This window comes from Trichosurus vulpecula, chromosome 8, assembly GCF_011100635.1.
Source record: "Trichosurus vulpecula isolate mTriVul1 chromosome 8, mTriVul1.pri, whole genome shotgun sequence".
In the NCBI taxonomy this organism is placed as follows: Eukaryota; Metazoa; Chordata; class Mammalia; order Diprotodontia; family Phalangeridae; genus Trichosurus; species Trichosurus vulpecula.
The window spans coordinates 189,618,774-189,633,533 of record NC_050580.1 but is presented as its reverse complement, the minus strand read 5'-3'; the positions used below and the strand labels follow the sequence as shown (position 1 = coordinate 189,633,533).

General features: G+C 36.9%; 1 protein-coding gene across 2 annotated transcripts in view; it reads right to left on the bottom strand.

Annotated features, from left to right (window-relative positions):
- CDIN1 (CDAN1 interacting nuclease 1) overlaps nt 1–14,760 on the bottom strand; it is a 264,747-nt gene that overhangs the window by 117,270 nt on the left and 132,717 nt on the right. For both annotated transcript variants that reach the window (XM_036769487.1, XM_036769489.1), the window contains 3 exons: nt 12,551–12,630; nt 12,122–12,171; nt 6,497–6,564 (listed from right to left, as the gene is read on the bottom strand). In XM_036769487.1, the coding sequence (XP_036625382.1) occupies nt 6,497–6,564; nt 12,122–12,171; nt 12,551–12,630 (198 nt within the window). The remainder of the gene's footprint in view (nt 1–6,496; nt 6,565–12,121; nt 12,172–12,550; nt 12,631–14,760) is intronic.

The window sequence follows — 14,760 nt, the reverse complement described above, 5'->3', positions numbered from 1 at the left end:
TCTTTCTCAATTCACTTCAGCCTATATAATCATATGTTTTATTTCTAGTCTCTCCTTCTCTACTGCTAACATCTGCATGTAAACAGGATCTTTGTATTCTAAATCTCATCTGCTCCTGCTGCCTATTCTTCACCTGAAGTCATAATCCTCTGTTTGTCACATCATAATCACTTCCCCAGCAGAGGATTGTTGCTTCAGGTGGGGAATAAAGCAGCAGGAGCAGATGAACTCTTAGGAAACAAAGATCCTAATTTCTTACAGCAAGGGACATCCTTCACTAAGCCTATTCAGTTTTATATATTATACCCTCCTGGAGTCCCGTAGAGTATTTACATGAGAGCTGGAAAAGGACCCATGTAAAATATGCTGGTTTGACATGAGGCATGACCAAACATAGGGGGGGATAAAGCAAATGCTTCTAAGGTGTCACTCAAAGTAATTGTCAGCTGCTCCCAACAGGGTAGCATTCATTGGAAAGAGAAAAATTTTTTTTTTTTCTAGTGCACCCTTATTAAGGCAGCCAAACTTAACAAGAATGTGTACCAGCTACTAGCCTTGGTGCTACCTAATGAAAGCTTTTCCCACCTGGAAGTCTGCCAATTCATGGAAGGTGAGGAAAAAGCAATGGTTTATCTTCTTTGTCTTTGTCAGAAATGTCTTTTTCTTTTCTTATTTTCTCCAGCCATATATGTATTCTTGTCCTATTCTTATTTCTCAGGTCCTTTCCTCTTTGCTTTCTTGTCCGAAGCTCCCACAAACCGAAGAGAAGAAAGCCCAGGAAATGGTCTCATTATTCATTTAGTACATAAATTATTATAATTTCCGTTGGGAGAACAAAACATATTTTCCACATCTACAAGCTGGAAGTGGGATGGATTATTGCAGTATTTAACTATTTCACATGGGTCCTATGAGGAGGACCACAATACCTAATGGTCAATGGAAAGTATGTGAAGAATCTTATTTGCCTCAGAGCAAAGATGTTATATAAATTCAATACTAGACTCAAGGTTCTTCACATTACTGGCAAAATGAACTCTGGATAACTGGCAGGCAGGCCCATCTAGATTTATCATCCACTGACATTATACCTGGTCAGTTTGTGATTGGTTAGCTCAGATTGTTGGAATATAATGAGAATGAGATCATCGTGAAAACCTGTGTCATTTGGTCACAAAGGAGGGGAACTTGGTGAGAAAATCTGAATGGGTTAATACAAGTCCATCAACACTCCTAGAAAAGTCATATGGTATGACCCATAGATATTAATTCAAGTGTGAAGGGGAATCATTGACTGTTAACATTTGACCTAATTGCTTGGGTATAATGGTTTCCTTAAAAACAGGCGCATAATAACTGTCACAAATTTATAGATTTCCTTTCCTCCAAGGAGCTCAAAGAACTTTTCTTTTAAACTCATTTACTTTCACAAATAGCTAAAGTCCTTTAGTTCCCATGGGATTTAAAATGTGCTAGAATTCTAGATTCCATTTAAAAAGTAAAATTCAAATTAGCTACGCTGCTAAGAAAGAAAAGCTACCAATATCGAGGGTCAGGATCATGTCCTCTTTTGAACAATGGTAAAAAAATCCTTGGCAAAATAACTATTTATTGAAATTTAACCAAAATTAGGACAGAAAATATTGTTCTTTTAAAAGTGTGGGGAAGAGGAGACTTTTTTGGTGACAAAAAGAAAAAAGTACGCTTTACATTGGAAAGGTCAGCGATAAGATGGGCTGGGTTGACAGTTAAGGAAGGGAAACCTATGGGAAAAGTTATGATTCTTAGTATTTGAAAGGCTAGTACATAAACCATGACTAATGAGGGGATGGAATGTTCATCACTGGAAATCACTTGGGATTAGAAACCCCAAGTGAGGCATTTTATGCCTGATCACAAGAGAATCTGAAGGAAAACAAATATGTTTGGTACAGCTCTGTTATAAGATTCAAAGTATACATGTGTAAATAAGGAAGATCAGACTCAAGTGTCTACTTACTTACCAGTGTTTTGCCATTTGATTTTAAATGATGCACTATCTAAATTTGCCTGGCATAGTACTTTAGGCTCAATTAATCATTGTGAAGGGGCATTTGTAAGCTGAAAGGATGACTACGCCATAACAATATTTCATACTAGGCACTGCATTTTCATGTTTTAATCTTAAGTAAACATGTGTTTATTCAGTACTATAGTAAAATACTTAAAAATGCATAGAACAAATTAACCACCTTCTTTACATGCTGATGAGGTACCTAGCTTTACTATTACTAAATATGGGAACAAAAGGGCACAGTCAAACTTCTTATAGTTAATTGATTTTTAAGGTTAAGTAAAGGTTATCATCTTTGGGCATGACTCAATAAAATAATTAAGTCTAGTTTCCATATTACAGATAGTTGAATGAGTATTAAAAAAAGAAAAAGAATTATAGTTAAAAAGAGGTACTCCTGAATCAACATGACTCACTCTATCTCCTCTTCTCCCAGTCCTACCCATCATCCTACCCCCACAATAATTAGGTGTCCTATGGTTGGTCCCCATAGGTGTGCATAGAGCCCACCTTCTATACACATCTAGGATTGGCCTTGAATACCTTCCTAGAAGCAGATCTTCTTAGTTTCCTTTGGAAAATATTTCATCAATAGTTCTTACATAAACCAAAAACTCAAAAAATTGTTTGTTTTGTCTATAACTGTGAAATATTCCATGTACCATACTATCTGTATGGATTCTTTGTGTGCCTACCAACATATCTATCTCTGTGGTCTCCTTACCATCTTACTCTCTATAACAAATATATCTGTATTTTAAAAATTCAATATAGGTGTCAGTCTATCATCTAAAATGTGTTATAATCTCTCTTAGGAAAGCAAGATTGCTACCATGTTAATTACAAAATCCAACAAGACTAATAATAACTGACTGCCATACAACAAAAATAAACTGAAATTAAGCACCTGCAATAGTTACAATGATATATAACACATAACTTCTGGTCACAAAGCTTCAGTGGGTAGTACCTGAACCCAGATCCTCTTACGGTAAAACCAGTGCTCGGTATCACAGCATCCTTTGATTTCAGTCAAATTGTTGTTTCTAAAATACTTCCCAGTTTCAAGTGCTAGGCCTTTACCTTCCTTCCTCTTGGAATTACAGGTAAAAGAATGGAGGATTCATTTATTTATTTATTTATTTATTTCTGCTAAGAGCTAGTGATTTAAAAGGATGTTAGGTGGGTCTGGAGGGAAAAACAGGGAGGGATAAAATGCCTACTCTCAATTGTCCACTTCTCTGTTTCTTCACAATACTCTTTTACCTCTCATCCTGTTAAATCTTTATGGACTAGCACTTCAGGTTTTTTATTTTCTACCAGACTGTTTTAACTTGATCCCCACATCTATCTTTTATTAGCAATGCTTTGTAAAGCATCATCCCTACTCTGGAGTAGGTAGAAGCACAACCTGTATTAACCAAACATTTGGTATCACAACAATTTTTTCTTTCATTTTCCCTTCCACTAGAAAAAGAGGACAGGAAATATAGATATGAGAGAGGGAATGTAGACGGGCAGGCCTAACGACTTATAGAAAAATGCACAACAAACATATGTGGAAATTGATGAAGCCTCACCTCTAAAATAGCCATTTATAGACAAGATGGAACATCAATGATATAAAAACCCAACAAGTATGTGTTTCTCAAAGGTCATCATGGAGCCTTGGAAATTTCAGGCTACTTCTCTAATTCTTATATCCATGGTACACTATCATGTACAAATATCAAAGGAATCTTTCTAGGACCCTGGCAATATTCATGTCAGTGAGCTACAGGTGCAAATATTCTTTTGGATGCTTCAACCACTCTCAATATTGGTCTTAAACCTCCAGACTGGCTCCTTCATAGCCTTATTCACTCAGAGCGCTTCTCAGCTCTTTGTATCAAGAGATACAAATGAGCTAAGTGCTCTGGTGCAAGGTTAGATGCAGAACTATGTCCTTTGCCCGCCTGCCTGGAAAGAACTTCTGGTTCTATATTGATGATGGGGGGAAGAAGATCTAACTAAGGTACACAGCCTAGGAGACAGGCAGAGGATATGGGTCTGAGGCACTGGATTCAACTCATTTCTCTAAAGCAACTAAGTAACATAGCAGATAGAGTACTGGATTTGAAGTCAAAAAGACTAGAGTTCCTCCGTCGCTTATTAGTTGTACAATCCCCTAGGTTAGTCATTTAATATCTCTCAGTCTGCTTCTCCACTTGTAAAATGGGGATGATAATCACACCTGCCACTCAGGGTTGTGAGGAGCAAATGAGAGGATCTATTTGGAGTACTTTGAAAAATTTCTTTTTTTTTTGGAGGGGAGAAGGCAGGGCAATTGGGGTTAAGTGACTTGCCCAAGGTCACACAGCTAGTAAGTGTGTCAAGTATCTGAGGCTGGATTTGAACTCAGGTCCTCCTGATTCTAGGGCCAGTGCTCTAATCACTGCAACACCTAGCTGCCCCACTTTGAAAAATTTCTATGTAAAAGTACTATCTATTATTTTCAAAGATAGGGTGGTATGATGATTGCAGCAAAAGTGGCTAGGGAAATACACCAAAAGATTAGCAAGGTGTAGGTGTTTGGCTGGTAATGTAATAACACCCAGCATTTATAGAACACTTTAAAGTTTGCAAAGCCGTTTACCCATATTATGTCATTTGAATCTCAAAACAACCCAGTGAAGTAGATGCTATTATTAAAAACTTCATCTTTCATATGAAGAAACTAAGGCTGGGAAAGGTTAAGTGACTTTCGGCCCAAGGCCCCACAGCTTGCAAAGTGTTTGAGGCAGAATTAGAATTCAGGTCTTCTAGGCTGCAAATCCATTACTAATTACTCTACTATTTAGTGACCTAATTACTAACCTGATAGTGACCATTTCCCTATCACCTGCTTTCTAACTCTAACTCAATCCATCTTCTAACCCCAATGTTCCATTTTCTATCTGACCCCTATCTGAAAACTGACATGAGATGTTGCTAGAAATTCCTGCCCTATGGCTCACGAACATTATTCTCTAGCCGGGGACGTTTTCTGGGACAATTCCTGAAACTCCAGGAATGAAAGAGCATGTCCTGGAATGAAAGAACCTGTCCTGACTTATTCTGGTAGATATAACCCAAAACACAATTCCTTGGATTTCTTCCATTTATTGTAGTTTTCTAACTTCATAGCTACTTTCCTCTTCATATGCTTTGATGTTTGATTTTTCCTTCCCATGTGAAATATCTTATTGCTTTTATTTATTGAAATTTATTGCACTGACTTGAGACCATTTCCCTAATTCATCAACATCACAGTATATTTTAATCCCAGCCAAACTACTGTGTCTAAAATGCCTTCCAGCTTCAAATCATCTGTAATCTGATAACATTCTTAACTCCTTCATCCAACTCATTAATAAAAATATTGAGAATTAAATCCAAAAGGGCCCCCTGCAGGACCTTTTCTCAACTTGGCACTAGACCATTAATAATTGCTCTATATTTGATTTTTCCTCACCAATTCTTTGTCCACTTGATACAAAGCCAATATGATCCAAAGTGCTTTGATTTCCTCTTAAGGCTATAATGTAGATTTCCCTTAAATATCTAAATGAAACAGATAGAAATAATTATGTAATAGTTGCTTAGGATTTTAAACAAACTGAGGGCTTCTCTTCTCCCTGCTGCCTCACCCTGTATGTCAAGAGTGGCCATTTACCATTTTCCAAATCCAAATTGTTTTTAATCATTTGTCATTCTTTTCCGGTCCTCTGCATAAAAACTATCATATAAATTTTATTCAAGTGGGAGCTAGCTTCTGATACTGAACAAATTTCCAAAGGAAAAAAGCTGGCAACATGCTTATAAACACACTAACACCCATCATTTATTCTATTTTATTTGAATCTGAAACAAGAATAAGATGTTTTAAAAATCAATACAAAACAGCTTAATGATTCTTTTTACTTCCATACCAAAAAAATAATCCTCAAAGATTCTAGACAATTATTAAAAATCAGAAAAACATACCTTAATGTGAATTTTTCTAGCCAAATATTTGTTAATACATAAAGTCTTTTATGGATACTATTTCTTCAGTTCCCTTCTAACTCTCATAAGGCCTAGGTTATAGTTAATATCTCATGACACCAAAAGTAATACTGCAACAGATATTAAAGCATTTTTTCAGATACTTATTCTATAAAATATTAATTGCAAGCCTCTGCATGTGCTGTATATATAGAGGATTAGGTAACTGAGTTCCTGCTCAGTTCTAAATCAATAAAAGATAACATGCACACCATCAATCATCCTTTACTCTTCCTTTAGTACATAATACAGTGCAATTTGAGGCGTGTGTGTGCGTGCGTGTGTGTGTGTGTGTGTGTGTGTGTGTGTGTGTGTATTTTTAAGCATTCACTAAGATATGTGAAGCCAAAGAAAATCTGTTTGGCTATCAGTACTTACCTAGGAAGGACAGGTTTCTCTCTAGAAGCAAGTCTCTCAGCAGGACTTCATGTTCATGCCCAATGGCGCTAGATAATTTTAGTTAAAGTGGGTAACAAGGTTGTCATTAGACAAAAAAATGGCACCAACACAAATACCAGGTCCATCCAAGAGAGTAAAATAGTGATCCCCCTATTCACCCGCCATTGTTCAGGAATGAGATATTCTGGACTACAGAACTGTCCAAGAAACTGAAGTTCACATGTTTGAATAACAAAAGTTTACTGTAATCATTAAATACATGGGTAGAAATAGGAGCTGTGATTTCAATGACAGAGGGAATTCCTATATGGAGAGAGACAGAAAGCATTAGGGCTTATTATCCGTCAGGCATTGAGCTAAGTACTGGAGACACAAATACAAAACAAAAATACACTCCTGCATAGTGTCTCAAATAGTTTGCATTCTAATAAGGAAAATCCCTCTCTCCACGAAGGTTTGCACCCTCTCTAAAACTTATATAGTATTAGAGAGTTATCTAGGGCACTGAGAAGTTAAGCGATTTGCCCAGAATCTCATAGCCAATACATGTCAGAGGTGGGACTTAGGCCAGGTCTTCCAGGCTCTGAGGCCAGTTTTCCATTCACAATATTATGCTGCCTCTCTAAGAATAAATAACTTTAAAACTATATACACATATATTACATGTAATTTAAATTGACATAAAGGTAACTTAGCCTTTTCTTTGGTGATTCAAGGCAGTCACTGTAAACATCCGTCCTTGTACTATGCTGAAATACAGACATCAGTTCTGAGTTTTTCCACCTCCGCCCTTGCTGTCAGGCACAGGCTTAGGAAAAGCAACAATAATCAACACCTGTTGCTTAACAGTATCTTCCATGCTCCCTTCCGGGGTACCACTTTAGTCGACTGTGGTCTAGGAAGTAAAATAACTAAGCTTGTTAATAATTATATTTAAATAATAATACAAATAGTAAATAATAAACATTATAATAAATAAATAATAGTCAATAAGGATCTGAGTGGGCACCTAAGGTACTGGATTTAGCACAGCGATTCTAGAAGAGCTATTTCAGGTTCCCTGGGATCTTTTCTACTTCTAGATTTTCAGTTGTGTTGGCTGAGGTTGCCTTAGAAACCCAACCTCTGTATAAATGTGCTATTATTACATTCACAAACATAAAGGGGAAGAGCTTTCACTTATATAGCACTTCAAGGTTTAGACAATGTTTTACTTTCAACAACTGTATGAGATAGGTAGGTAAGAGGAGCATGAATATTCCCATCTTACAGGTGAAGATTTAGGCTCGAAGATGGTAAAGTCACTCGATTGCCAGAAAGCTGGTAATTGTTAGAGCTAGAAATCAAACCCAGTTTCCATGTCACTGGGTCCAGGGGCTCTTTCAGCTAAAGTTACACTACACTGCCTTTCCCCTAGTTTGTTAACTAGTTCAGACAAAATCGTTTCTCGTCAATTTTCCAGATAATTACCTAAATTCCTCATTTCACCTTGATAGCATTGGCATAGCCTGCATCATAACTTATTCTATGGTTTATTGTGGGTTCTTTGAGCTTGATTATATAGATCTTAAAACTTCAACTCTGACAAAACATAGAGGTTATTTGTGGGCAGCAACTACAGGATTCTTTTGTTCTTTATCAACAAGTATAAGTCAGAGAATTGAACTTGGAATCCAAAGGCCTGGGTAGGATGGAGTCCCTATTGGCCCTTGTCTTAACCTTCATACAACAGGCCAGTCACATAACTTCTCTGATCTCTGGATTTGTAAAATTGGGGGTGGGGTGGGAGGGAAGCTTGTGCACAATAACCTCAGAGGGTTGTTCTGAGGAAGAGCTTTTGTAAAGTGCGAAACATTAAGATTTTATCATTGTTTAAAAAAAAACTTACAATTTATAGGATATTGACACATGTTACTTATCAGAGAAAGTTGTAAGAGGCTACAGGGACTATTACCTTCTTTGATGCTTTCTTTTCTTTCTTTGGGTCCCCTTAAATGCAGAGTTTCTCATCCTTAATTTCTAATATCAATATCTTCCCCCAACACTTTTTTTTTAAAAAAAAATTACAAAATTTTCGTGCTTTTGTAGAATTCATTGAAGTAATTTGATTAGTATCACTCAAAGGTATCTGATTACTTGGGGCATTCCACATTTGAGACCTAAATTATTTACTTCTAACCCACATAAAATATGCTCTCACTTTTATGGCTGTAAATTATTTACATCCAAAATGTTGTATCATGAAACTGAGGTTACTGATGGTACAGAAATGAAACCCACAGCATTTTAAGCTTCCGGCACTATTATCTGTGTCCAGAAGTTACTTTGGAAAGCTGAAGTAGAGAGTTTCCTACTCATTCTATGTCTGTAGACAGTGGAAGGAAAGGAAGACAAGATACAGGGTGGAAAGAGGAGGGGAAAGGAAGAGCAATAACAATAGATACTTTTTTGTTCTCATGTTTCCTATTAGCAAATAATCAATTTATCCTTTTATTCTACATAGAAAATTATGGCTGCAACATTTTTTGTAATGGAATAAAAAGGCTTTATATTTATCATGTTAACTAAAAATGTGCTTTTCCCTCTCATGAACTGCTGTAGTTTGCTGAACATGAGCAATGTAAATATCACAGAACTGAGAGAATGGTATATGAATACCACGCTTACTAGCATGAGAAAATAGCAATTCTATTCAGAGGAAGATAAAATATTTCATGAAAATCTCATACCCTGTGTTTCTTGTTGATCAGTGAAGGTCACTGATGCCAGATCATAGCACAGTGCATCTGGAAGAGATCTTAGAGGCTACCGTATCCACTTACTTATTCTCTACCTTCCCTCCCAATTTCCATTTTATAGATGGTGAGGTCTAGCGAGGTCAAGTGATTCGTCTAAGGTCATACAAACAGTAAACGTCGGAAATGAAACGTGTATTTATATGTTTTTTTTTTGGGGGGGGAGAGGCAGAGAATGACCTGTGATTATATCTGTATAGAAACTTCTGGCATGGAAAATCCTTCTACCAATAAGACTGTCAACTCAGTCTTAGAGAGTTGTCTAGGGCATCAAATATGCTGTTTCGTGACCTGCCTGTGGTCACACAGAAAAGATAAGCCAGAGTCTAGACTTGAATCCTGGTCTTCTTGACTCTGATTCCAAGGCTAGTACTTTATACACTATTCCATGCTGCCTCAAAGAATGTAAAACTACCCCCTAAAGTCTGCAATATCTCTGTGCAAAAAGAAAACTCTAGAATGTAATATCCATTCTATCATATTTAGCATGCTAAAAATAATGGCTAATTTAAACTTTGGGGAAAAATTTATTCCTTTATGATGTTTTACTTGCTATAAATTTACATAAAGTGCAAGAACTGGAAAATAAAGCTTGTTAAAACCAGTAATTTTACTAGCAACAGTCATCATGGAACTGCAAAAAACATAATCTAGTGAAATCCATTTACATACATCTATCATTGTCTTTATCAATTGAAATCATGTCCTACATTAAACTCTATTGGCAATAACAGAGCCAAAAAGGGAAATTGAATGATAGCAAAAATGTAAGGAAAATACTGCAAACAGAATTTATAATGCACCATAAGCAGAAACACTTAGACTTAGTCTATAATAATACCTATTATTGATGTATGGCAGTGACCATGGGGCAAAACTTGTAAATAACCTCACAAGCCATTTTCTACTACAGCAGTACAGCAATCTAGTTTCCCGTAAGCATCTGAACTATTACTGAAAAATAGCCTCCTGCCATTTACAAAGAGGTTGACTTCATACTTTAGTCCATGCATTTATAATTAGAGAGTTATATTTAAAATCAATATGCAATCCTTCAGAAGACATTATGCTTTTAAAACCTTAACTTTAAATTGATTTTTAACTATTTTATGTGCTTTAAAATTAACATCTAATTCAGCACCAGATACTCTGAGACAACATTAGTTGTAATACAAATGTGCTGAACATGAGGTTGGCAAACTTTTAAGATTTCCAGCACTCTCATTAATTTGATGACAGGGATAGAGATGTCATCTCTCTTTGGTTTAATGGAAAGATGTGTTGAGGCTAGTTCTGTGTTTTTATTAATTCTCAAACGATTTGGGGGAAACAGACTTTGGTTACATGTAATTACACAACTCAACATAACGGCATTAAATATCTTAGAGCCCTCCATTAAACACACACATAAAAAATCAAAGTTAAGTATGTATTTGAAAGAAAAGAATGAATTCTTTTTCAAGCAGTATCTTATAGAACGACAAATATTTGTGATGAAGTTATAGGTCTATGCACTGTTGTAGTTTCCTAAGGGTGCAGGGCGAGGGGGTGGCAGGTGGGGAATTCATTTGTGTTTGATGAGTCTGATGAAAGGCTTCCAGAGGAATGTCTCCCAAATAGCTACTGATGAGACTTTGGTCAGGTGACTTATTTTTAGTTCCATCTACACTAACCAAAAACATGCAAGGGGGAAAAAAATCAGCATCTGGAAATTAAAATGAACACAAAAGTTTGGGCCAATGACTTCATATCATTTGTTAAGCCTTTATATATATATAAAGGCTTTGTCCCCTGGAGTGCCAGTCTTGGAATAAGGAAGAAGAGAACTCAAGTTGTCTTTCTGACACGTGTTAGTTGTTTAACCATGAGCAAGTAATTCAAATTGTTTTAGTGGACCAGGCAACTCAAGACTATGTCACAGATGAGTTATGACTGCGATGGTGGAAAGAGAAGCCAATGTTGAAAAAGACACAGTTCTAGACCACTCTTTTCTTTGCCTTTCCCCTTACTTTCTCCCTACAAAGAAGCATCAAAATGATAATGTTTTCAAAATAATTACTGGAATCTATCATCTCTTGTCATCATCATCATCATAATAATAATTTTTAGTAAAGTTAGTTTAAAAAGGGTTTTTATTCAATCAATTTAACTCTTTAAATCATTTCAGCATCTTTGATTCACAACTGGTGGTTCTTTTTTATAACAGTTAAGTAGGAATAATCTCATAGCCTAAAATTCAGTAAAGGATTGGGAAGGGGGAGGAGGAGAAGGAGGATGAAGAGAATTTAAAGAACTCTAAATGTTATTTCCAGATTTTAATCAGCCATTTAAGCAATAAGACTCTTCTTTCCTTTAAAAGGTAGTAGTCCCTGATATCTTAATTGAATCCACCACCTTTAACCTCAGGCTAGAAAGTTATTCCAATGAATCTGATCCTATTTCACCCATTTTAAATGGAACTTTATCACATTAAAAAAAAATTTCTTGGAAACAGTCAAATACAATCCAGAACAGTAGGTTACCTGCCTAATGGCTCTGTACCTTTTATCTCATCAGAAACCAAGCAGTTTAAAATAAGTGTGTGAATGTCCGACAGTTGAACTGACACCTTCCCCCAGCCTCTCGGGTTTTTCTTAAGCAGGAGGAGAGAGAGGTCCGCTGTGACCCTCCCGTTGATTGAATGTACAATAGAAGAGCAGGAAATGTGTTTTGTGAAGCAGAACTCTATGTCAGGTTAAAGCGAGACACGTCTCCTCTGCAGAGTGTGAGCTCGCCGATTGTGCACCTAACAGTTTATGGGAAAGGATACTGTTTGATGCAGCCTACCAATGGTCCATAACAGCAGTCATTCACGATACACTGCCAACAAATAAGAGAAGAAGAGTGGCGTTGGGCAACAGTACATACTATTACAGGCGAGCAGTGGCCTAAAAACAGTAATTACTTTTCTTTTAAAAAAAAAAGCAAAAAGAAGAAAGAAGAAAGGCTATCAAGGGGCTGGTTTTTTTTTTTTCTGATTTAATCACAGAAAACAAAAATTGCACGCTTTTTATTCACTATAAAAGCAAAGCTATTAAAAACTGAAATGCTCTTCTCGCAAATATTGCCTTGCCATTTATGGTGCACCCTGACCTCAGTGATAGTTTATGATGACAGTAATTAAATGAGGTTTAAAATCCTTTACTCTGCTAGGCAGATAACAGCATCGCCACTGAGAATAGACAGCTGTGATTAATACCTGATAGACCTGATTTGCTAGAACTCCATCTGGAATCTGAGAAGGGTCCCGCAGCATACTATTTATAATGGACTTGGAGGCTGTAGAAGAAAAGGAAGAATGGTTAGCAGACAGTAGACATAATTCTAAATGCAGTGCAAGATGTGACGCATACTTGGCGAAAGAAAACACCATCGGTACTAATCATGGATCTTTTTTGGAAAAAAAATATTATTTTTGGCTAGGGAAGCCTATAATGAGATTATTTTACCAAGTTTATAAGCCACATGGTCAAATTTCAATGAAGACCCATTTTTTTCTGACTGAGGAACAAAGGTAAATTAACAGGTACAGACCCTATGCATATGCCTCCTTCCAGATAAATCAGGATTGAAAAAACTCCACTTGAGAGAAAAGAAAATATTTAACTTTTCATTACAGGTGGACAATGAGTGAAGCACATGGATGCAGATGGCTTACTAAAGATTGGTCAGACTTAAAGACAATTTTTGTCAATAAAAGTACTCTAATCCAAGGAAGCATCACTGTAGTCATGCTTCACATGGTGTACTGGACAGAGCATGGGATCTGGGGTCAAGAAGGCTTGGGTTTGAATCCTGTCTCAGATACTCATTAGTTCTGTCCTTCTAGACAAGTCACTTCAGTACTCTGGGGTTCGGTCTGCTCATTTGTAAAGTTGATAAAATAATAGTGTCAACCTCAAAGAATTGTTGTGAAGGTCAAATTTAAAGCACTTTATAAATATCTCCTATTATTACTATTAAAACTTCTTAAAACAAACTCTTCCTAATACTCATTTCACAGGTAGGAAACATAGAAGGAGAGGAAAAAAAAGGACCGAATGACAACAGAATTTTAAGTGAAAAAGCAAAATCAAAACTGTTCCCCCTCACCAAAGTTTAGTCAGCGATCTCAACCTATTTGCAAATGAGGCTGAGGAATTGCAATACCTATAGATGACCAAATAAAGCTCTATGCATAGAGGATGTACTTGGAATTATTGTAGCCAGTCCTGAAACTGGTTCTATGGTAATAGTAACTCTATCCAGATAACAGAGACAGCTTATCCTTAGTCAAGACCTAGGAATAGCATCAAGTAGGAGACCCCATTGAAGGTCAGTGAGTTTGGGCTTATAAACCCAATGAACAAGCTTAGCCCCAAGCACTTAGCTGAACAAATTACAATTCTAAAACAAAAATTTACTTGCACCTTTTCAAGAACATTTTCCAACCTTGGACAGCAAGCTCAGAACTACTGAAATCATCTACTGTTCTCATGCAAAAGTCTTTTTAAAAGGCATTATAGGACAGCAAAAAGGGCACTGGCCTTGGTGATAAGAGACCTGATGGTGAATTTTAGTTCAAAGCCTTATGAGCTATGCAAACACCTTTTCCTTCACTTCATCTTTCTGCAATTCATATAGATTGCAAAAAAGTCAATTTAGGCTTGGTGTGTAAGGAAAGAGTGCCTCAAGATTAGAACTATCTCTAAGAAGGATGGGCTGCCTCAGGTTGGGAATTCTTTCTCCCTGGAAGTCTTCAAGCAAAGAAGGCTCACTTCTTAGACAGTTTTTAGAGAAGACTCTCTTTTTTTCTATGGTCTAGCCAAACTGCCTACTTGCTCTTCCTTATACACTACATCCCACCTCCTGCCTATGTACTACTGGCTGCTCCTTATCCTTGGAATGCACTCATTCCCTCATCATCAGTTCTTAAATCCCCTGGATTCCTTTAAAACATAGATCAAACATCACTTCCTCCAGGAGGCCTTTCCTGGTCCTCCTCCCCAACTCCCTAGCTGGCCATAACCTCTAAGAAATGTCCAATACACCCCATATTTATCTTGAATGCACTGGCTTATATATGTTGTTTTCCTCATTAGAGTGTATGGTCCTTGAGGGCAGGGCATGTTTTTACCTTTTTTTCGTAACTTGAGTACTTAATACAGAGTTATTGTTGCTCCGCCATGTCTGACTCTGTGACCCCATATTGGGTTTTCTTGGCAAAGATACTGGAGTGGTTTGCCATTTCCTTCTCCAGTTCATTTTACAGCTGAGGAAACTGAAGCAAACAGGATTAAGTGACTTGCCTAGGGTCACACAACTAGGAAGTATCTGATGTCAGATTTGAACTAGGGTTTTTTCTGACTCCAAACCCAGTACTCTAAGCACTGTGCCACCTAGCTGCCCCTCCAAGCACAGCAACTGCAC